The following is a 21,193-nucleotide window of genomic DNA, read 5'->3' on the forward strand; positions in this document are numbered from 1 at the left end:
CCCACCTGGATTTGTTCTCTTCAAAGTGAGCGCTGGTCTTAATGTACCGGGACAACTCGATCTGCATGTCACCAAACAGCGGGACCACTTGAAGTTGCTGTAAAAACCACACAGAGGTCTTTTATTAATTATGTTAAACAAAAGGCCCCATAAAAACCCTTTTTAAAGTCTTTTAAAACAACTGTTGCCTATAAAAGAAAGGGTTTTATTTTAAAAGGAACATTCACTTGCAGCTGAAGTGGACAAAATCGAAGATTTCCAAAGGTCAAGAACCCTTTTTTTTACTCATTTTCATTAGTTCTTATTTCCTTACATCCTGTAGACTACTTACTATCTGATGTACCATCAAATCTCTGCGTTCAAAAGGAGTATCTCTTCATACCTTGAAAAACTTGTCAATCTTTGTGAGGTTGATTCTCTTCTTGGCATCTAGTTTATATATGTTGCTGCTGTTTCCATCCATGAGGTACAAGCCGAAGCCCATCACCTGGAGAAGAGGAGCAGAGGTTGCCCGAGGTTCTACAAATCCAGTCGCTGTAAGTAGGATTTCAGGAGCAGCACAGAGCTCTACTTGCCTTGAGAAGCATGTGTTTCTCACTGGGAGTGAGATACAGCTTGTTCTCATAGTACTCCACACACAGGTTGACGATGTCCGCCAGCAGCTCTTCATATCCGTTAATCACTTCCAGCTGCTGCTGCAGCGACTAAAGGACGACCCAGAACCAATCATACAGTCATCTTCAGTTCAACTTAGAATCTACTTATTTCCACAGTGTTTGGATATTTAATGGGATTTTTCCAGGAAATGCATCGCAATATTTGCAAGAACGCACAATCAAATCTCCCTTACACTTGAATCCATCTCAAGAAAAATAAACTATTTTCTCTTTTTTAAATTTCTTTTAAGACAGCTACTTTCTGACTCCAGCACTTGAATTAATAATTAATGAAAGCTGTGGAGCTTTACTGAACTGCTTACAATTTAGATTTGAAATATTTTGCACCAGACGGTGCACTTCGGACCAACCTGAGTGATTTTGTTGTGGTTTGCCAGGAACATGGACAAGTTCTGGGACTCCTGGATGGAGGACGGTTCAGACATCTTTCTGAGGAACTGAGCGGCTCTGAGCAGGGACAAAAACAAGAGGTACTTTAGTCATTTATGTTTTTAAAACCCAAAATAAAATCTGTAAATGTGGCCTTTTTATTCTGATTCAATGGAACTTACTGTTAATTCATCAAGGTAAATGATCAAAAAAGTGCCTAATAAACACATTTCAATTCACAACTGCAAATACTGGAATTTTAAAGTCTTTCTTCTGTCTACATTTTAATTCAAAGGCATACATCTGAAAACAAATATTTTTTTCTAATCAAAACTAACAAATTGGAGTATTTTCAGAAAGCCACAAAATGTTCCCTTGAAGCATTCTTTTGAAATTACAGGACGTTCTGCCTTTATCTTCTCGTCATCTTAAATCTGCCGGTGCCGGTTGGGACACGAACTAAAAGATGCTGCCACCTAGAGTCTGAGGCGAACACCGGCTGTGAAACAAGCGCTGAAGGCTCCGAGTACCGTTTGTACGCAGAGTGGTCGTTCTTGACACTGCACTTCATGTTCTTCAGCTCATCGAGCACCGCAAACATGTTGATGAACTTCCCCAGGGTCAGCAGGTACGCCTCGGAGACAAAGTCCTTCCTGCGCTCGGCGTGACACAGCCGACGGACCTCCCCGCAGAAACGATCGATGGCCGTGCGCTGGATAAAAGCGAAGCGGCTCATTGGTTAACCTGTTTTTTTTTGTTTTTTTTGTATCAGGCAATCAGATATAATCCCTGCTGATCAAATGTGCGAGACTACCTGGAAGTACATGAAGTTCATCAGCTTGGTGACTTCTGGCTCGAGGACCTCCACAGTCTTCTCATAGATCTCCACTCGGTTGGGCTGCTCATTGCACTTTACCTGAGAGGAGATGACAGTTCGTTTTAAAGGTTTTAGGTTCTGAAGCCATAAATGTCAGTTAGAGTTGGGAGGGAAAAAAGTTAAAGATATCACAATGCCACAGGGCATCATTCCAGAACGAGCAGCACATTTTGTTGTATTTTTTTTTTTCAAAGCTGCGAACAGAGTAGCAAAACAAAGATTGTGACAGAAACAGAACAATAACAGCCAAATAGTAATGAGGGTGTTTCAGTGCGTAGTCTTTGGCACCTTTAAATATACAAATTATACTAAAAGTAACTCAGTTTGAATCATTTATCGGTCTACAAACAAAAACTTGTTGACAGTGAATTCAGATGCTCCTTGGTTCACCTGTGGTATTGCACGTGAGCAGCTCCTCCAGGTGTAAAGCATGACAGCGTACTCCTGGCCCTCCTCCAGCATGTCGTTCTAATTTCAAAAATAAAAGCACTTGCATCAAGAATTCATGATTTTATGACATTTCTTTGAACCTAAAGCAGAAAAACAAGCATGAATGGCAGATTCTACAGTGGGTTATTCATTCCCAGCGAGGGGAAGGGAAAACCTACCCTTCCTCCACACAAACTGCTGTCTGATCCGCCCCCTCAGCAATTATCCCACACTAATTAGACACAAAGACCAGCTATTCCTGACAAGAGCATCCATTTGTCCCTGTGCCATTTGATCCTGGGAGCCACCCTCAGCAGAATACCAAATGTTCTGCTGGAACAGTCCAGCCCTCCCCTTACCCCTCACCATACTGGCAAATTCATATTTCTCAGCAAGTCAGAGCAGAAAAAAAAGGTACCATGCTGGAGTGGACGGTGGCCTGCTCAATGTATCTGGCGATGCCGGTGACAAACGCATTTCGGTCCTCGAAGTTGGTGTTGAAGTTGGGCTGTTGAGAAATAAAACAACATTTTTCTTTTTTTTTTTGTTGTAAGCATGTATAAGCTGTCTGTGTTTGCACACGCATGTAAAAGTGTGGTAACAAAACAGAACCGGATCAGCAGAGGAAGCGTTTCTCTGTCTGCGCGCATCCGCCAGCACCGACCTGATATATGAGCGAGGAGGGGAGGGGCTCGATGCATGGCTGCTGGTCCGGGAGCGGCAGCTCCTCCAGCAGGTCCACGTTGGACAGGGCGTCCTCTAAAGTCACTGCGGACGTCATGCTGCTGAAAAAAGGTCAAACAAGCAGCAGCATCAGTTACAACTCTAACCCAGAAAGATGGTGTAGATTCTCAGTCATCCAGGACATGGGAAATCCAAAAGAAGGTTAAAAAAAGGGGGTTGTTTTTAACCTTTTTTTTTTTTTTATCTAACCCAAAGACATGCAATGCACCTGTGCTGTGGCTGGTTCAGAATAGAAACAGAACATGGAAACCTTCACAAACAATCTTACTTACTGCTCGTGATCTTTTCTTTCAGCTCAATCGTGGCTGTAAAGCTACAAAAATAAGAATAACGTTTGGAAATGCCAATGTTCTCCATACTGTTTTCTTATTTTCTAGACCTGGAAAATACTAAAATTATATTTCAAACAAAAAAACAAACCCAGGGGAGCTTAATGCGTCAGGGTCTCCAAGGCCAAAACAACAAACAAAACACCCCCTTATAACTATAAAATAAGACCATCACTTTCTAAAGGAGAACTAAAAGAAAATACAAAACCTAAACTCCCTCACTAACCAGAAAACAGGAGAAAACAGTTCAGGAAAGAAAATGGCAGAGAACCCCTACCAGCTTCCATCTCTGGGCAAGAAACGCGTCTTGGACAATCGTTCAAAGTTGCTCACAGCAAGTCACACACAAAACCAGCTCTCAACAGGATCACAAAATCAAGGCCCAGGATAAACAGAAGGAGGGCCTCCGGCATCTCCAGCTTGCTGCTTTTTGTTGAGTGGCTGACGAGCCCCAATACACTTCACCTGCAGCAATCAGGCAGAGCTGAAACAAAAAAAACATGAAGCTCTCTCAAAAAGAGAGCTCCTAAAGGTCAGTGACCGTAATACATGGTTACAATAACAGAGTGTCAACCCACACGTGCTTAACTGTGTCAGCCTACCAGGACTGTACCAACTCAGACAAAACATGGGGGTGAAATACACCACAGATAGGATTAGAAATGAGGTTATCAGAGGTACAGCACAGGTTGAACAACTGGGAAATAAAGTTAGAGAGGCCAGACTCAGATAGTGTGGACATGTGCAGTGCCTCTCTCTCCGCCAAACCTGACACTAGAATAACTGTTGTTCTGAGCAGGAACTGTTTAGTGCTGAAGTCAGTGATTGCGTCAGGCACCTTGTTGGGCAGCTATGGGGTCCTTGGTAATACCTATTGAGTTGTTCATGGTGGTTCTTGTTCTTTTTGCACTGATGCCTGTCCGCGTTTGTGATAAAAGTGGGTTATAACAAGTTGTTAACGATCAATATTGTTGTGGAATTTTCTTTAACAAAAAGGACAACAAAGAGTTTTGTCTTAGGATAATTTATTTAAGCTATATAGCTGAGAATCACTGAGCTGAGGTCAGTTCAGCAGAGTGAGTCTGAAGCATTACAGATAGCTACCCGTTCTTATACCATTTGTCTGATGAGGAGGGGGGGCAGAAGGGTTAAGATAAACTGATAAAAAGGAGGTAACAAATCATGAGGTAACAATAGACTTCCTTGATCCCTGTACCCTGAGGCCCTATAAAGATAAGATGAAAGGCATTTTAACCTAAACTAAATTAAGATGACATGAATGCTCTGTGTCACATGTAGTAAGAATCACTGAAACAGTTTTTTATTACCATTACAGTATTTAGTTCTTTTCATATGCAAATGAAGTGGTGAATTTCAGTGCTAGCATATAAAATTAAAGTACCACTGATTGTCACACACCTGAGTGTGTGAAATTTGTTCTCCNACCAGAGGACTTTAACAGGACCAGCTTAGAGATGCTGTGACCCCACCTGTCTTCAGCTTCCCGTCTCATCTCCAAAGAGGAGGTGATTTTTTACTGTACATGTTAACAGAAATGTCTACACACACACAAATATTTTTACACACGCACAAATCCTTTTACACACGCACAAATATTTTTACACACACACAAATATTTTTACACACGCACAAATCCTTTTACACACGCACAAATATTTTTACACACACACAAATCCTTTTACACACACACAGGTAATTTGAAACCACTTTCTCTCCATATTTCTGGACATGGTTTTGCAGCAACATGCTGGTGTTTGCCTCTTATATACAAGCATGTGTGCATTCAAAGAAGAAAACAAAAAATACTGCCTACTTTACTTATATTAAGAGTTTGCTACATACTGACTACATCATCGTCAGCCATATTCTTGAGAGGAAAATCTAGAAACAGTAACAAAAAATGGCATTCTGCTAAATAGAAAGGAAACTGTAGTTGCCCCGGAGTCTCACGTTTTTTAACACCTACCAGGTGCAAACAGCGTACAGTCAACAGCACGAGGTCAGATTAGTCCAGCTCTGCTTTGGCTTGACAGCCTGATGTCACAGACAGTAAACAAAAAAAAAAAACTTCAGGGTCAGAACTGTCAGGGTGTTTGACTGCCGCAGAACAAAAGACCTGCAGGTCAGCGAGTACACAGGACCAGGGTCAGTGGGGGTCACCGACCTCCTGTTCAGCAGAGGGAAGTGTGCTGCAGAGCACAAAAAGGCAAGAAGATCCAAACAGCCACCAGACTGCTGAATGAAGTTTGTAAGACTTCATGGCAAACAAACAAAAGACCCCACCTATCTGAGTCATAGCTGGAGAACCGGGTAGGAAAAAAAATGCCTTGATCACCAAACTTTACTATCAAAGAAAAAAGAAAAAAAGCTGGAATCTGATATTTATCTTCTGACAACATGAGCAGAAAGTAAACTTTTTTTTTTACAGCTTTCATGGCGCCAAATCAAAAAACAAACCCAGTTCTAGATGCTGCTGTCTCAGAGGGAAAACAAAACGACTGAGTGTCTTGTGCTTGGGCTGGGCGACGGGCTAAAACGTTTCAATCAGCAACCATCAGAGCGGCGGCTGATGGACGAACTCCAGCGACAGAGCAGCTTAGCTACAGTGCGTTCACTGACCAGAGAAAACAGGATTTTTGAATGCTGACCATCCAATTACCACTCAGGGCCAGTCGAGGCAAAAACTATTCAGTGCCGATCACAAGCCAAAGTTATTCTTTGATTTTTGAACAGAAAGTGAACAAAGACTAATAGTTAACTTATTTAAAAAACAAAACAGAAACAAAAAAAACAAGAGGATTGCAGCAACGAACTATAAATCAAAGATGAAGAAAGTCCAGACAGCACATGCCCATCCCAGGATTAGGATTAACATGCTTTATTAGTTTCAGATTGCTACATTACTAGTGTTGTAATTGCTGAATAAAGAGATATGACATTCTAATCTTTTCATCTTTTCTTCTCATTTAAAATGTAGAAGAAAAAAAAAAACGGCTCTTGCACAAAACGGATTACAAAAAGCAGCTGCTCTTAACAGGCTGGCTGATGTGCTATTTTAAATACTTCCTTTTTTTTCTCCCCTCCAGATTGAAGAGTCAACAGAAAAGTTTCTATTCTGGACATAAATACACAATAACTTTCCGATAAATTGAACAACGAACAGTGTCATCTTTGTAAGCTAGTATAACACCTGATGAACCTGCAGACAAATCTGAGTTTAGATTGTGACACGTTTCCTTTAATTCTAGGTGCGATAATCTGCAGAGTGGACTGAAAAAGACGAGGACTGAGAGCGTTCCATGCCTCCAAATCCGAAACACGAAATCCAGATCCAACAGAAGTAGTGCTTCCGTTATGCACGGTAGGTCATGTAAAAAGGAGGGAGTGAGGGGGAAAGCCTGCAGAAAATAGCGCTAAACACCAAAAGTTAAAAATAGATGTGGTTAGTTGCAAAACATAAGTCAGAGTGTGAAGGAAGTAAGAAGAAATATGCAAAATAGTCTCAAACTTGTCCCAATCAAAAAGATTTGAGTCAAACATCTTTTTGGTTTTGCTTCGTTACACAGAACATTGCGCTGTTAAACTCGAAGCAGCATTAGACGAAAAACGAGGAAGTCTAAACCTCAGCGACTGAGAGCATGTGATGCAGGGTTTACTCAAGAAAAGAGAAGACTGAATCCCGTGTACGTGCCCTGATGTGCCAGACAAAAAGAGTCAAACACATGAAAGACTCATTCTTTAACAAATATTTCTCGGTGCTTGGTCGGTGCTCAACTTTAACGGAGACAAACCATGACTTTTATTTTTTTTAAAAAGGAACTGTGGTGGCTTTTGTTGTACTGTGCAGTTCCTGTATGAGCTGTCTGAGAAGGAGCAAATAGCAAATTAGGGAAGTTGTCTCTTTAAGGAGTTAATTCCGTCCACAGCTGAAGCTGTGCACATGCTTTTTTAGAGTAATTACCCAATAAGCAGCTTAAACCTGCAGAAGTAGGTAACCGAGGCGTTTAGACTAATACACGCCCAAGGCGCTCGACACCGGTGGACTCATCGGTCCGTCGGAAATTACATCAGAGCAGTTAGCTGCTATTTTGAGCTTTCACAGAGATTTTAATCACAAGGCCAGAAAACAAAGTGAGCACAAACAATCAGAGCTGAGAGCTTTTTCAAAAGGGTAGAAACAGATACAAACAAGAGTACTGGCAACGGTACATAATACGTACACAAAATCCAAAAGCATGAATTCCCTCCCTCAACAATCCTTAATATGACTCTAGTAAGTATATACATGACTGGTGGGGTGAAAGGTCACTGATAATGAATCTACATGTTCAAATAAACAACATGAAACTGCAGCTATCAGATGCAATATGAAGAACTGACCTGTTGATGACTACCAACATACCCAAACCATTTTAGGATCGGAGTAGCAGACTTCATGAGTACCACTCAAAATGTCTTTGGTGGAAGTGATCTTAATAAAAATAAGATCCAGTGTGAAGCCATAGTCTGATGACATTTTCTATCCTGAACATTTGTGAAGTTACACTTTCTGTGTGCTGTCTTATGGATGGACAGATTCGCACAATCCAACTTGGATGTCAAGCTGGGCCATAGAAAAGGTTTTAATAAAAGAGTCACCTGTCACCTTGACCTCAATATGGATCATCCTTGACCCACGAGGTGTCCATCTGTAGAGTTTGACAATCCTATGTTACACTTTTGCAGACTTAGAGCCCGGGGTCACCTGGGACTTTCACCTCATGACTCTGAAGTCAATAGGGATCACCCTTGACCTAAGAGGTGTCCAGCTGTGAAGTTTGACGTTCCTACGCTACACAGCCGCAGAGTTGGACAGCACAGACAAGGTTCTCACAAAGGGGCCATGTGTGACTTTAAAACACATAAAAAGAGGAAACATGTTGAACCGAATGACTCGCATTAACCGTACGGCCCGCAAGGGAGACGGAACGTTCTGACACTTTTAAATAAAAATTCTGCTACAGCAGCTTTATCGTTCACATCTACGTCAGATTCTCCTAAAGTGAGAAAGAAACTGATGCAAAAGCAGGAAGCAACGTTGTGCACAACATTCACAGATGCCAGCATCAGCTCCCCAGCTCGTTGCATAAAAGCTGTGCCAGGATGAAGTCAGACACGTTTTGAGACAGAGGTGTGAAAACACTTCACGACAACACACTGCAAAACATCGGACCACAAGTAAACACTAATCAATGCAAAGAAATCACACACTAAAGAATCCAAGTTCAACCATCCGGCAATGCAAACAAATAGCTCATTTATAGTCTCTGTAAAGATAAATCCCAAACGCTCTTCTGTGCTTACTTAAGTGCACACTGAATAAAACGGAATAAATATGTTGTGATATCAAACTGGGACAAATAGGTGTGGTTATTATTAAGAAATGAGCTTCAGAGGGTCCCGATGAAGTCTGAGGTTTGTTTATTTTTCCACATTTTCTCTACAGATTCTCCATAGAAGCATCCATAACCACGCCTCAAACACAAATCTGAGCAGAAAATCTACCAGACCTGAAAGAACCTAAATACAGAGACGGTCAGTACAGAGATCCATGCCTTGCATGTTAGAGCCACCTCACCCACTTTTTTTGGTCTCAGTAGAGTGGGTTAATGGGCGTGTTGGTAAATATTCGACAGATGATGATGTCGTTTTACCGTTGCTCCAAAGAATGCAACATAAGCTAGTATCTCACTGGGCTGAGCACGCTGAAGAGCAGCTGGCAACTCAAGGTCGCGGGTGAAAAGGCTAAATTTGTAGCTGCGTGTTCGCCACCTCGCAGCCAGCGAGCTGTGTTTTCCAGTGGTTTCTGATAAAAAAAAATTTTTTTAAAAACCCAGCCTATGGTTGCAGGCAGGGCTTGGAAAACCAGAAGACAGAAACTGTAGACATGCCATAAACGATCCAGGGGGCTGCACTTCTGACCTTTTGCAGGACGTTAACATGAAAAAATACGTTAAGCACAGAAAGTACCTGGCATCGCGATGCATCCAACAGATTATAACTCGCACCTCTTATGGCAGCTTCTTTTCATACCCACAAACGTATGGACGTACACTGACCAAAACTACAACAGTACAAAGTGCCGAAGGTACAAATGAACTTGGCAGATGCCATTTTGTGGCCACGTGATTACCGCTGCATATCTTTTTAGCTCAAAGACGTCTTATACTGACAGCTAAACGTGCTAGAAGAACGAACATTTGAACAAACAGCAGCAAGGTAAGAACTATGGGAATCGTGAAGAGACAACATCTGGAAAAAATATAGGTGTTTATATTTTTCTAACAAGGATAATGTTCATTTACCTGAAGGAGGGGTGGGACTTAAAACTTGTGCTGGGTTTCAACTTCCAGATTCCAGCCCGACACCCATCTATACCCACACCCAGTATTCCCAATCCTAATCTTAACCAAATCCCAACCTTTATCGAATATTAAAAGAAATGCCATTTGCTCTACCTTTGGATCCTCTTGATCTTCATTTCAAATTATTCTTTATTTATTTTTTTTTTTTTTGCACTTACCAATCTGCTTCCAACCAGATGAGAAGATTTTAATCATATAGATAAGTTTAAATCATCTGCTGTAACGCTGAGCACAAAGAGACCCGCGGCAGGCAGCTCCTATTACCCAGCACCCACTGTTCAGCTTGAATTTTCTATTTATCAAGTTAGTTTATGTTTATTATGTTTCTTAAGTGGTTTACAAAAAAAAAAAATCCATAAAAGCTAAATAAGTGTCACAAACCAATAAGAGGAAATTAAAGGAAGTTTCAGTGGTTTTACTGTACTGCATTATGTTATTTAAATTGAGGTGTGTTGGTCTTGTTTGGTTTCATGGGGTCCCTAAAGGAAAAAAAAAAAAAGACAACCACAGAGAAAATACCGTCCTACTCAGACCAAAACACCAATATGTGGTTTAACCTGCACTATCTTCATGCCTCATCACCTCCTTCCTTCCTTCCTTTGTGTTTTCCAAGATGGCACCCAGCAAAACCAACATACAGCTGCAGCAAAATTACCATTTAACAGGAAAACCCTTTTGTTTCCATCTCTTTACTAGTTTTTGACACTCTAAAGTTCACACTTATCGTGTTTTTAAACTAAAAGCGCTTTGTAAATATTTCCTGTTTGAAAAACTGGCCGTTTACAGAGAAGGAATGGACCGCGAACGCACCAGGAGAAAAAGGTATTTGAACGCACCAATCCTGACGAGGAGACCAAAACTTAACAGAAAAATGCTTCTTCCCAAAAACTAGGAAAAAGTGGAAAACATGGAATTCTGCGAAATAATGACAGAGTCCCTTTAACATTCGGTACTCTAATGTCATTTGTGGGCCCATTTTAGTAGTTTATAACCTAATATTTAATTTGAAAACTGCTCTTTTAGCAACTATTACAAGTGTCGGCTACACTAATGGGTGCTCCACGGTGTATACAGAGTCGGATAAAAAAGTCCTGAGAGTTTAATATTTGGAGAAAAGTCATTTGTTTGACGTGGAGAGGTCGTGCCTCCGACATGTAATGGCTCTATCCCTGTTTCGTGGCCTGAGATTAGTCACAGCTCAGGCCTGAGAGCCAGGAAAATGGCTTTACATGGCAACGAGCTGCTCCCCTCCGCGGGGCCAATTAGCCCGCGGGCTGCCCGAAAGAAAAGCCCGTTCGTGAAGGAGCCCACTCGGCCGAACCTCCTCCCGGCTGCGGTCGAGAGAGTCTGGAGGTCCGCGGGGGCTGAAACCAAACTTCGAGATCAATCATTTCCCACTCACCCGGACTTGTTGGCTCGCAGGGATAAAAAAAAAACTTGTGCTCGAACAAATGTCACCACAGCCCCATGTAGACGGGGCTTCGGTCCCTCTCACGGTACCGGACGTCCCGGGTTCGAAGGCCTTTGTCGGTCCCGGTGCGCGTTTCGAGTCGGCGGGCCCGGACAAGGATCTTTTCCTCGGTCCGTGTTGTTATCATGGGCGGGGAACGAGAAGTCGAGCAGGGAGTTCCTGTCCCTCAAACAGGGAAACTCAACAGGAAACTGCGCTCGCGCAGAGCTGCGGTGCGGGCCTCCTCCACTAGGGCCTGCCCAGAATAAAAAGTGCAGGAATGCAGCCCGCAGGTGAGTATGACGGGCGGTTAGTGCCCGACCTCTACTGCAGCAAGAGAGCCCCTCTGCTCACCAAATCTAACTCATCCACAGCTGTGAGATCATCATCTGGCGGCCTGCGGGCCACTTCCAGTTCACTGCAGGGGCACCACCGAGGGGGGGCCAGGGGAGGCAATGTCACCAGATGAAGTTAGTTTTAGGTTGGATATTTGCACTCTGTGGACTCAGGCTCGATGCTGGCAGCTTACCTCCATGTCTCCCTCCTCCTAAACATGCTGGGTCGCTTGGGGACCATCAACAAATCACCAAAGCAATGACACCCAAAAAACAAAAATTAAATAACCTCCATGTCACGTGAACTTTTGACCAGGAGTTAACGCTGACTTGTTTCACCAGACTGGATAAATAATACACATCCAATTTTATTTCATTTTAAACCATTTCATATTATTTATTAATATTGCTATGAAAAAAAAAAATCTTTCACGAAATTCACTTTCATGTCTTTGGACTAGGTGATAAAAATTTAATCTTGATTTTTTTTATCATTAGGTGTTAGCCCAGTTTCATTAAACAATTCAACAATAATTTTTCATCACATTTTTCATAAATATATTAAACATTAAACAATATGAAATGCATTAAAAGAGGGAATATCCAATATCTAACCTAAAACTAGCTTCACCGTGCTGACAGTGCCCCCCCTCCCCTTTTAATTTAGCTGGCCCCCTAAGTGCCCCTCTTTGGCCTGAATATCTTATATGTATTTATATGTGTGTGTATATATATATATATATATATATATATATATATATATATATATGAATTCAACAGAGAAGGGGGAAAACGTCAATAAGCTGAGTAGTGACTGTGCTTATTTTATTCAAATAACTCGGATGTTGGTGTTACTCTTTCGGCTGCTCCCTTCTACAGGGGTCACCACTGCGAGCAAACCCGCACTAAAGATCGGGCAACTGTTTTACGCCAGACGCCCTTCCTGACTTAACTTGGGCTCAAACCTGCAGCCTCAGGACTAAAAGACCGCTGCACTGACCACCGAGCCACCGCAGCCCCTATTTCAATAACTTGTATATGACAACAAAATAAGAAAACTGTTGAAATGATATTGTGGATTTTGGTGTAAGGGTGCCACCCAAGACCCCAGTTAGAAGCTTGAAATAAAAATTACAATACTACACATAAAGATTACATTATAAAACTAAAAAAGTACAAGTTTTTACTTTTACTGGTATTTTAAAATTTTACTTTTATTTCTTTATTTCTGTAAACCAAGGGGAAAAAATGATAGCTTATACCATCTTTGATAAAGTGAAAACACTGAACTACTACACGAGCACTAGAAGCCCTATGAGAACGCAAACCGGCACCAAGACCATTAAAAAATAGTCCAATCCAGATTATTTTTTAATGAATTGTTTGTTGTGACAACCCCAACATTTCCTGAAAATTTCAGCGCAATCTGTCCATTAGTTTTTTAAGTAATCTTCCTGACAGACATACAACCCAACACCACAGAAAACTAAAATAAATCACATTGTTAAAGTAAACATAAATGCATGATAAAAAAGGCCCATTATGGTTCGGTCAGTATTAAGATGGAGGAGTTTCCACAAGCAGAAAAGGGGCTGATGTGACTTTTTGCACTCTGCCTCTCAAAATTGGCTTTAAAATTCAATTTGTCGTCTAAAATAGTTGCAAGGTATTTGTAAGAACGCACACTTTCAACTGCCTGAATTCTACTAAAAGTGACTTTGTGTTTGTCAGGGTTTTCTCCTAAAACCAGTCATCACATCATCAGTCTTATCAGGATTTAGATAAACATTGTTTTACAAAGTCATCTATCACCGGGCCATGGCTGTTTTCATGTTTCATGTTCTCTCGTGTTTGTACGCTCCGCAGGTACACACTCAATGTAAACAAAGCACTTGGATGAAAACCACGTGGAAGCTTGAAGTCCCATGATTCCCCTACATGGGGCGTCCTAATCAGATCCCCAAATCTCCTCAGCTGACTCCTTTCGATGCAAAGGAGCAGCGGCTCTACTCCTAGCTCCTTGCCTCATCTCCAAGGCTGAGCCCGGCCGCCCCTACGATGGAGGCTCATTTCAGCCGCTTGTATCCGGGATCTCATTCCAGTCATGGTCCAAACCTCCTGACCAGTAAGTCGAGAGCTTCGCCCTTCGACTCAACTCTTTCTTTACCACAACCAGCTGAAGCAACGCCCTCATTACTGAGGGCGAGGTAAACTCTTATTAAAATATTTAAATCGCTTGGCAAACTCTAGTACAGATTTAATGAGTTTTCTTCAACGGTGTCTTTCTGTTTGCCATGAAGCTCAGACTGGTGAAGAACCCGGACAACAGTTGTTGTATCAAAGTCTCTCCATCTCTCCTGCTTCAGAGTGTCACAGGTGTCTTGGTGGTCTCTCTCACAATCCTCGTTCTTCACGGTCTCTCAGTTTGTGAGAACAACTTGGTAGACATACAATCTGCACTATTAGGAGAATAACACGTCCCATATTCCTCCATTTATTGATGACAGATTTAACAGAACTCCTGGAGATCCTTCTGTATCTATTCCGACTTGTACTTTTCGGTCATCTTTTCTCCGAGTTAAATTAGGACAGTCACTTTAAAGGAGCTTAAAGAAGTCATTTATTTCACCTTTAATTATGTTCCTATCAGAAGTAATCTTTGACATCTAAGTCTTATCAAACTGACTTGCCTCATTTTTGCAGAACCCTTCATTTTGCTGACACATAATCTGTGGTATGTTTGCAAAGGGGTGCTTTTCTGTTTTTCTTCTCAGCAACTTGCCTTAAAGCTTATCAAAAAAGTTCAGTTTTCTGGAGGATTTGAGCGGAACATCTCTCTTTGTGTGTCTGGAAGCTGGACTGATGCAGCAGCTAACAAGCTCCTGTGATCGGATCAACAGGCCTTGTGCCTTCTAGTTTTAGTTTTATTCACATATTTGCAAAAACAAATCGGACAGGAAGACTGCTAAAACTAGCTATTTGAACACTGTTCCTCATTAGTTTAGATCTTTTTTTTCTGAGGGCGTCACTTAGAAAGTACGGAAATTTAGAAAATGAATTCAAGTGAAAAACGATCAAATTAGTGCAACTATTTGATTGAAAGTAGCGTACCGATTTATAAACACGGGATGAGCCAAGAAGCTCTTTCAGTGTTTTATTAGAAAAATATAATTTACATCTAAACTTCAAATGTAAATTTACAACATAATTATTGATCCAAACTTATTATTTTTCTTTTTCATAATTGTTTTGTACTCAAAATAGTTTGCGCTCACATGTATAATTACACTTATAGCAACCTTTCTTTAAACTATTTATTATGTTTGGTTTCACATGCCTGAAGTTGTTTATTTATGATTTTATGTTGTATTTTTGTTTATTTGTATTTAATTACAAGGTTTCCGTATCTGCACAATCAGGTACAGTTTAACTTCATATCGAGTTTTCATCTCTTAGCACATTTCCTTTTGCATTCTTTTGTTTTTATGTGTATTTTGACGTTACTGCGCGTGCTTTAATTGTGCTTAATACATATACATACACACACATTAACAATTAACAAAGCATATTATAAAAAATAATTTATTTACAAATGATTGTTAACATCAGTAGCATTTTCAGAGGAGACCATAGTGAGAGTCGAGTCCAAAGCAGCCAAATGTGGATGGTTCCTCAGCACTGCTCGAATCCTGCCATCAGAGAGAGGGCCAGAGACTCCACTGAACAGGAAATGAAAACACAAACATCATTAGTTATTCACATTTATCCTTAAAGTATAAAGATACTTGTGCAGAGCTTTAATAAAGTCAAGTCAACAGGGTTTACTTACAGTGAGGAAAGGAGCCCCGACACACTGCCTTGTTGAGGATAGTCACCAGAAACATGTGACAGTTTTTGAAATCTGACTCCATTTTATCAATAGACTCGATTCTGAAAAAAACAACAACAACTTGATTCTGATCTGAACAGTTTTGTAAAGAAAGTCCTTGCAGCTCAGTTCTAATGAATGTGCTTCTTTCTGCTAAGCTGTTTGAAGGACTTGTGTTACTACATCTGAAGAGCTCTTACTTCCAAGCTCCAAATCCAGCCTGCCATCGGTCTGAGAAGATGAGGACCAGATTCAGAACCTTGATGATGGCCTCCTTTACAAAGCTGACCTAAAACAAAACCACAAGGAAGAAGAGCAGTCTGTTCAGTTTCAAACCAACAGCATGGCAGTGATGAGTACTTATACTGCTGATCTTTCCGTTCTGCAACAGAACAGGTAAGTTTTTATTCTTTAGAACAGCATTCACATCCAAATTAAAGTGAAAGATATATTGTTGCCCATAGAGGCTCATATGGATGATAAACAAAAGTGCACCATACCAGCCAGTATCTGTAATCCAGAGATTCTCAGCCTGGGTTCACCGGACACATAAAAGGGGCACAAATTCAGTTACCATCTGTGATGAATTTGTTTCCCCTTAAACTGATTAAAGCCCTGTCCATACTACCCCAGTATCCCTTTTAAGCAATATTTTAGATAATTCTCCATCCAAACATGTTGACAAAAACACTGAAATACCCATGGCACGCCACTAGGTGGCAAGAACGTCCACACGGCTGTGGAGCAGTGGTTCGAACAGTTGTCCTCCAGGTTTGATTCCACCAGCATGCCACATGTCCATGTGTGCCTCCAGTGGAGTTTAAAGCACTGATTAAACTTCATAGAATGATTGATTCAGATTAGCTGTGTGTGGATGGGTAAATGAGGGCACAGATTGTGTTGTAAAGCCTGTTAAGTACTTTGGTTAGATAGAAAGGTCCATTTATCATAAGTGCCTTATAAAAATACAGAGAAAGAACATGCTTGGCCTGGCTAAGGATTATCCCAAATCAATTGCAGATTGTTTTTGTTATTTTTTCTTTGATACAATTAATTTCTGCTCAGTTATTAACCTTTCACACACATTTTAAGTTTGATGGTGACAGGATCGGCAGACAGAAAAACCAACATAGTATTAACGGCTCCATCGTTGTTTTGGTTTCTAGGGCACAAAGTGACAGTGGGAATGTGTGAAACAGGCCATTACGTCATCATTTTTCCAAAGCTTTGCATTTCCTGTCTGCTTGGATACACAATAAACAGAGTTTCTAAAAGTCTCCAGTTTGGAAAACGTTTTTTTTTTGTTTTGTTTTGTTTTTTAAAGAGACCAGTTTTTCTCCTGTATGGACAGGAGGCGCAAACCCAGCAGAAAATTTCCATTAAAACAAATTTTTAAAAATGGGGATGGGGCGTAAAAGTGAACTTGTGTTGCTTACCTTCTCCCTCAACAGGCAGCGGTCATGGATAGTTGCCAGATATCTGTAGTGGATCTTGATCAGCTGATCCAGGTCTTTAGCTTCCTGAACTTGGTGCTGAAACTCCAGTCCTGTGCTGTGTAAAATCTGTCAAGACACAAGGGAGACACATTTTAGGCAGCGAACCGAGGACCGCAATTCATTTCTAAGAATGACGATGGTTTGAACACTTCTCCTCGTGCTTTGAAAATCAACTCAGACGGGACAATTTGTCTGCTGGTTTTTACCTCCAATACACTGGACCTGCAGAATGATCGGCCTTCAGAAATGATTGCAAGCATTCGTCAATCTTTGCAAATATTGAAGGCACTGTTTGGCCCTGTAACTAAATAAAAATGAACATCAAACTATTTATTTTACTTTTAAAATATAAATATATCAATGCATAGCATACAGTGTACAGACATATCAGTAGAAAATAAATGACTCAATACTGAAGCTCAGAAATACAAAAGACAAGATTTGCAGTACCACCAAGCAAGAGACATCATGAAGCCCAAGGAATTCTCTACACAGGTCAGAAACAAAGTTGTGGAGAAGAACAAATCAGGGGTAGCTTATAAAAAAATAAATCCTAAACCCTGAAAACAGACTAAAAATGATTGTTCTGTCCATGACGAACACCACCATGTTTGGTAAAAACCTATCGCCTCATCATGCTGAGAAGCCCAGCCCTACAGTGAAGCACGGAGGTGGCAGCATTATGCTTCTGAGGACGTTTCTTCCCTGACAGAGACTGATGGACTTATTTAAAGCCACTGTTTTCTTTATTTAATTTAATCTGAATTATTTTGTGTACTGTCTGAAAATGTCTGCTCACCCTGGTCATGATGTAGTTGTGAAGACTGTTGACAAAATGCATCAGTTTAACTCGCAACAGACACATTCTGTGAATCTGCTGGTTTACCGGCTCCTTCACTTTTCCTTCCTCAGCTATAGATCCTTCCAGTTTCCTTGCAGCGCCTGTAAAATCTAAAAAGAAAAAACACAAGACATAGGACTTAGACACTGAGGATATTCATCCTTGACCACAGACTTTTTTATTTGCATGCGTGGTTTTTTTTTTAAAGGGGCTTTAAATCTGCACCCGTAATCAAAATCCTCAAAACTTCCCCTCGATAATCTAACCACTGACTAATCATTTTCAGGCATCAGTTCCTTTCAGCTTTTATCTGAGAATATACCACTGAATCGAAGTGCATCCAAACTGTATTTAGCCCATTTAATCTGCAGCAGGAGGAGAAACACTTGATTGTAAATCTTCTGACACTCGGAGCTGATCACAATGTCAACAGGCCAGGGAACCTGTGGAGAAAACAAAAATTCAATGAGCCTGTTTTAAGAAGTAAAAATAGGATCCAATCAGACACATTTACGTTCTTTACCTTGTAAGTTAGGATAAGAGCCTCTAAATTATTCACTGGATGCTTTTTCCTAGAGGGGTCGATGTTCTCCAAAAATACTGATAACCTACAAACACACCGTGTTGACTTTTCAGTTGATTTTCACATCACATCTTTAATCTGACTCGTCACGATTGAAGACATGCAGTACCGGCTGCTGTCCTCTGGGTAGCGCTGTCCGACTGCCTCCTGCAGCTGCACGTTGAGAAACGAAGGCTGCTGCCAGCTTTCCTTCTCCTGCACCTTGTCAAAGATGGCGGTGTAGAAGTCGTACATGGTGTCTCCAGCTTCCAGCAGGAAGTAGTTTCTCATCGCCTGCAGGTATTCCAGCAGCCTGCGGAGACGTCACCGAGCCCAGATGTTCAATATGATCCGACGCACACAAAGACATCACCGTTAACCCTTATAGCTGTGCTCACTTGTAGTCTTTTTTCAAAGTCATCATCAGGTTCCCGCAGCACTCGATGTACCTCCTCTCGATGTGGGGGTAGAGGCAGGAGCGCAGGGTGAGCTCAAACGTCTGGCAGGTGACAGACTGAGAGGAGCGATCTACAATGAAGTCGCCTCCGGAGAAACGCTCGTGGAAGTCGCTCTGCTCCAAGTACAGCCTGAGAGGAGAGCAAAGAAAAAGAGCGCTGAGGTAATCCAAACCTCATCGGACCGACTCCATCAAGGCCAGAACAAACATGTACAATCTGTGAGGAATCCAGCCTTCTTTGAGGGATAAGAAACACCAACAATCACTAGTGATGTGTTATATAGTGGTGGTTCATCTTCTGTTGAGAAATGATGGAGTAGCAGCCATTTTGGTCGAACCTTGAAAATAGCGTTATGCTTAAACTCGTACAATATTGTGAGGTCTCGATCAGTCTGTAGATAGGAAATCAGACTTTCCTGCCTCCCACCTGGCAAAGTTGATGGCCAGTAATGGATCGTGGATGTCCTGGATCTCCAGGTGCTGCGCCATGATGGAGTGCATCTTTATCAGACTCCTGGTGGTCGCCTGCTGCTCAGTCACAGCGTCTGTGGGAGTCCCCTCTCGGCTGCAGAGACGGGACTGCACCGACTCCAGGAACAGCGTGTATAAACTCTTCCTCTCGCCGTCTGAAATGCAACATTAGAAGAATTTGTTTAAAAAAAAAAAAAAAAAAGTTATGGCAAAGAAAAACTAAATGCAAACACAGACCTCTGGAGGATTTCTCCGCCTGCTCAGTCTCCTTACAGTCCAGATTTTTCAGCAACTGCATGGACTTCCCGGCCATGATTATCTGCTTTAGGACAGGTTTGAGGAAGGACACCATGGTGAGCTGCCTGTTGTTGGAGCTCTGCTCCCCTCCTGAGCTCCCACTGGCTGCATCATTCATCTTTTCCTCCTCCACCATCTCTGACACGCTGTACAGGGTGTATGTGGTGTACCAGAAGTCCCTGTGGTTGACTGGAACGTCCTTGTTCCTGGGCAATAAAGACAAAAAACACTCAGCTCTTAAATGCTACAATATAACTCTTGTTAACTCCGTCCCGCCGCATACCTTTGGATGATGAACTCCTTAGCAGGGTCAAACAAGTGGCCATGAACAATCCACTCATCCACAATCTCTAAATACGGCCTGACTGTTTCTGTCCACAGAGAAAACAGCAGAGCCACCTGATGAAGACAAAAACATCACCCGCTTAGATACGTTTTCTCGCCAACATCCACACCACTTGTAGAACTAGCTCCAAAGTCTGACCGTTTGCTCTGATGCTTCTCCAACACTGTCGTACTCGATGATGGCCTTGTAGAGGGTGTTGAGCAAGTGAGAGGCCCGCACAACGTTCGGCGTGGCAGGCGGAACTTCAGCCACCCCCGTGCAGAAGACTTTGTGCAGCACTTTGATCTGAGCCAAGTGAGGGCTGAGTCGCTCCAAAACGGCAGACAGGGTCACTGTCTCATCTGCAAAAAGACACTCGTCAAAGGCTGGCTAAGAAAAAAAACTGAAAACATAACACCAAAAATGAATCAGCTGAAGCATAAAGCCACTGAGTAAGTTGGGATTTGTGAAAATCATTTACAAGTGGCATTAGTAAACACTAAGGTTTCAAAACCATTAGTTATAAATGTAATTTTGCAACTGATTTTATTAAAAAATGTCAACTGCTGATATCAAAACAATTCCTCTTGTTCATTTTTTTGGCTCTAAAGATGGTAAGAATAAAAACAAGCAATATATAAACTGGAGCTCGAAGAACAAAGCTGGGAATCAGCCTGACTTGACCCGATCCTCAGTGGTTAAACAGAAGAGACCAGACTTCAGAACTGAAGGAACCTTTTAACTGGGAGGTACACAACACGCTTAACTACCACTTTGAAACTGAAAATGATTTAAACTTATTTTCCACCTTTTGCAGCAGTTACAGCATCAAGACTCTTCAGGTTCGTCTCGATGAGTTTGACACGTCTCGCCACTAGAGCTTTTGTCTGTTTATTATGACCAAACTGCTGCAGCTCCTTCAGGTTAGATGGCTGCTGCTTGTGTCCACAGATCCTCCGTTGGGTTGAAGTCTGAGTTTTGACTGGACCAATCAATAACATTTTACCGTTTGTCCTTAAACTGTAGTAAAATCTCTTTGGGAAATTTCACGTCTTTTGAGTATCTTGGAATTGAGGTAAAAGGCCACAAACGAACTTTAACACTAACTCTATACAAAACCCCAACATATGAGAAAAATTTCTTCACGGACTTGAATGAGCTTCTATCTCTCATATGCATTGATTATGATTGTTTAATAATTGTCGGTGATTTCAACATTTATGTTGACAGCCCCCAAGACC

The 21,193-nt window shown here is 41.5% G+C and overlaps 2 protein-coding genes and 1 long non-coding RNA gene across 5 annotated transcripts in view; 1 reads left to right on the top strand and 2 right to left on the bottom strand.

Annotated features, from left to right (window-relative positions):
* The window catches only part of cyfip1 (cytoplasmic FMR1 interacting protein 1), a 34,070-nt gene extending 22,526 nt beyond the window's left edge, over positions 1 to 11,544 (bottom strand). Inside the window, exons 1-10 of one of the 3 annotated variants that reach the window (XM_017423424.3) lie at positions 11,253 to 11,542; positions 3,017 to 3,137; positions 2,771 to 2,860; positions 2,314 to 2,391; positions 1,861 to 1,962; positions 1,577 to 1,758; positions 1,028 to 1,124; positions 576 to 704; positions 383 to 487; positions 6 to 97 (exon numbers count right to left, since the gene is read on the bottom strand). In XM_017423424.3, the coding sequence (XP_017278913.1) occupies positions 6 to 97; positions 383 to 487; positions 576 to 704; positions 1,028 to 1,124; positions 1,577 to 1,758; positions 1,861 to 1,962; positions 2,314 to 2,391; positions 2,771 to 2,860; positions 3,017 to 3,133 (992 nt within the window). In that variant the 5' untranslated portion in view covers positions 3,134 to 3,137; positions 11,253 to 11,542. Of the gene's footprint in view, positions 1 to 5; positions 98 to 382; positions 488 to 575; positions 705 to 1,027; positions 1,125 to 1,576; positions 1,759 to 1,860; positions 1,963 to 2,313; positions 2,392 to 2,770; positions 2,861 to 3,016; positions 3,138 to 3,702; positions 3,765 to 11,252 lie in introns of those variants that run through there. The other 2 variants (XM_017423425.3, XM_017423426.3) reach the window with 2 other exon arrangements.
* On the top strand, positions 10,477 to 16,998 carry LOC119616768. Its single transcript, XR_005232787.1, has 3 exons — positions 10,477 to 10,672; positions 15,662 to 15,899; positions 16,670 to 16,998. It is a non-coding gene; the product is annotated as an uncharacterized LOC119616768 (long non-coding RNA).
* Positions 15,199 to 21,193, bottom strand: part of tubgcp5 (tubulin, gamma complex associated protein 5) — a 12,179-nt gene continuing 6,184 nt past the window's right edge. The window contains exons 11-23 of the mRNA XM_017423427.3: positions 20,112 to 20,314; positions 19,911 to 20,026; positions 19,568 to 19,833; positions 19,287 to 19,485; positions 18,801 to 18,989; positions 18,533 to 18,715; positions 18,364 to 18,448; positions 18,163 to 18,283; positions 17,799 to 17,950; positions 16,940 to 17,065; positions 15,704 to 15,792; positions 15,465 to 15,565; positions 15,199 to 15,354 (exon numbers count right to left, since the gene is read on the bottom strand). Of these exons, the coding sequence (XP_017278916.1) occupies positions 15,308 to 15,354; positions 15,465 to 15,565; positions 15,704 to 15,792; positions 16,940 to 17,065; positions 17,799 to 17,950; positions 18,163 to 18,283; positions 18,364 to 18,448; positions 18,533 to 18,715; positions 18,801 to 18,989; positions 19,287 to 19,485; positions 19,568 to 19,833; positions 19,911 to 20,026; positions 20,112 to 20,314 (1,877 nt within the window). The 3' untranslated portion in view covers positions 15,199 to 15,307. The remainder of the gene's footprint in view (positions 15,355 to 15,464; positions 15,566 to 15,703; positions 15,793 to 16,939; positions 17,066 to 17,798; positions 17,951 to 18,162; positions 18,284 to 18,363; positions 18,449 to 18,532; positions 18,716 to 18,800; positions 18,990 to 19,286; positions 19,486 to 19,567; positions 19,834 to 19,910; positions 20,027 to 20,111; positions 20,315 to 21,193) is intronic.

The sequence above is a fragment of the Kryptolebias marmoratus genome, linkage group LG24 (assembly GCF_001649575.2).
Source record: "Kryptolebias marmoratus isolate JLee-2015 linkage group LG24, ASM164957v2, whole genome shotgun sequence".
In the NCBI taxonomy this organism is placed as follows: domain Eukaryota; kingdom Metazoa; phylum Chordata; class Actinopteri; order Cyprinodontiformes; family Rivulidae; genus Kryptolebias; species Kryptolebias marmoratus.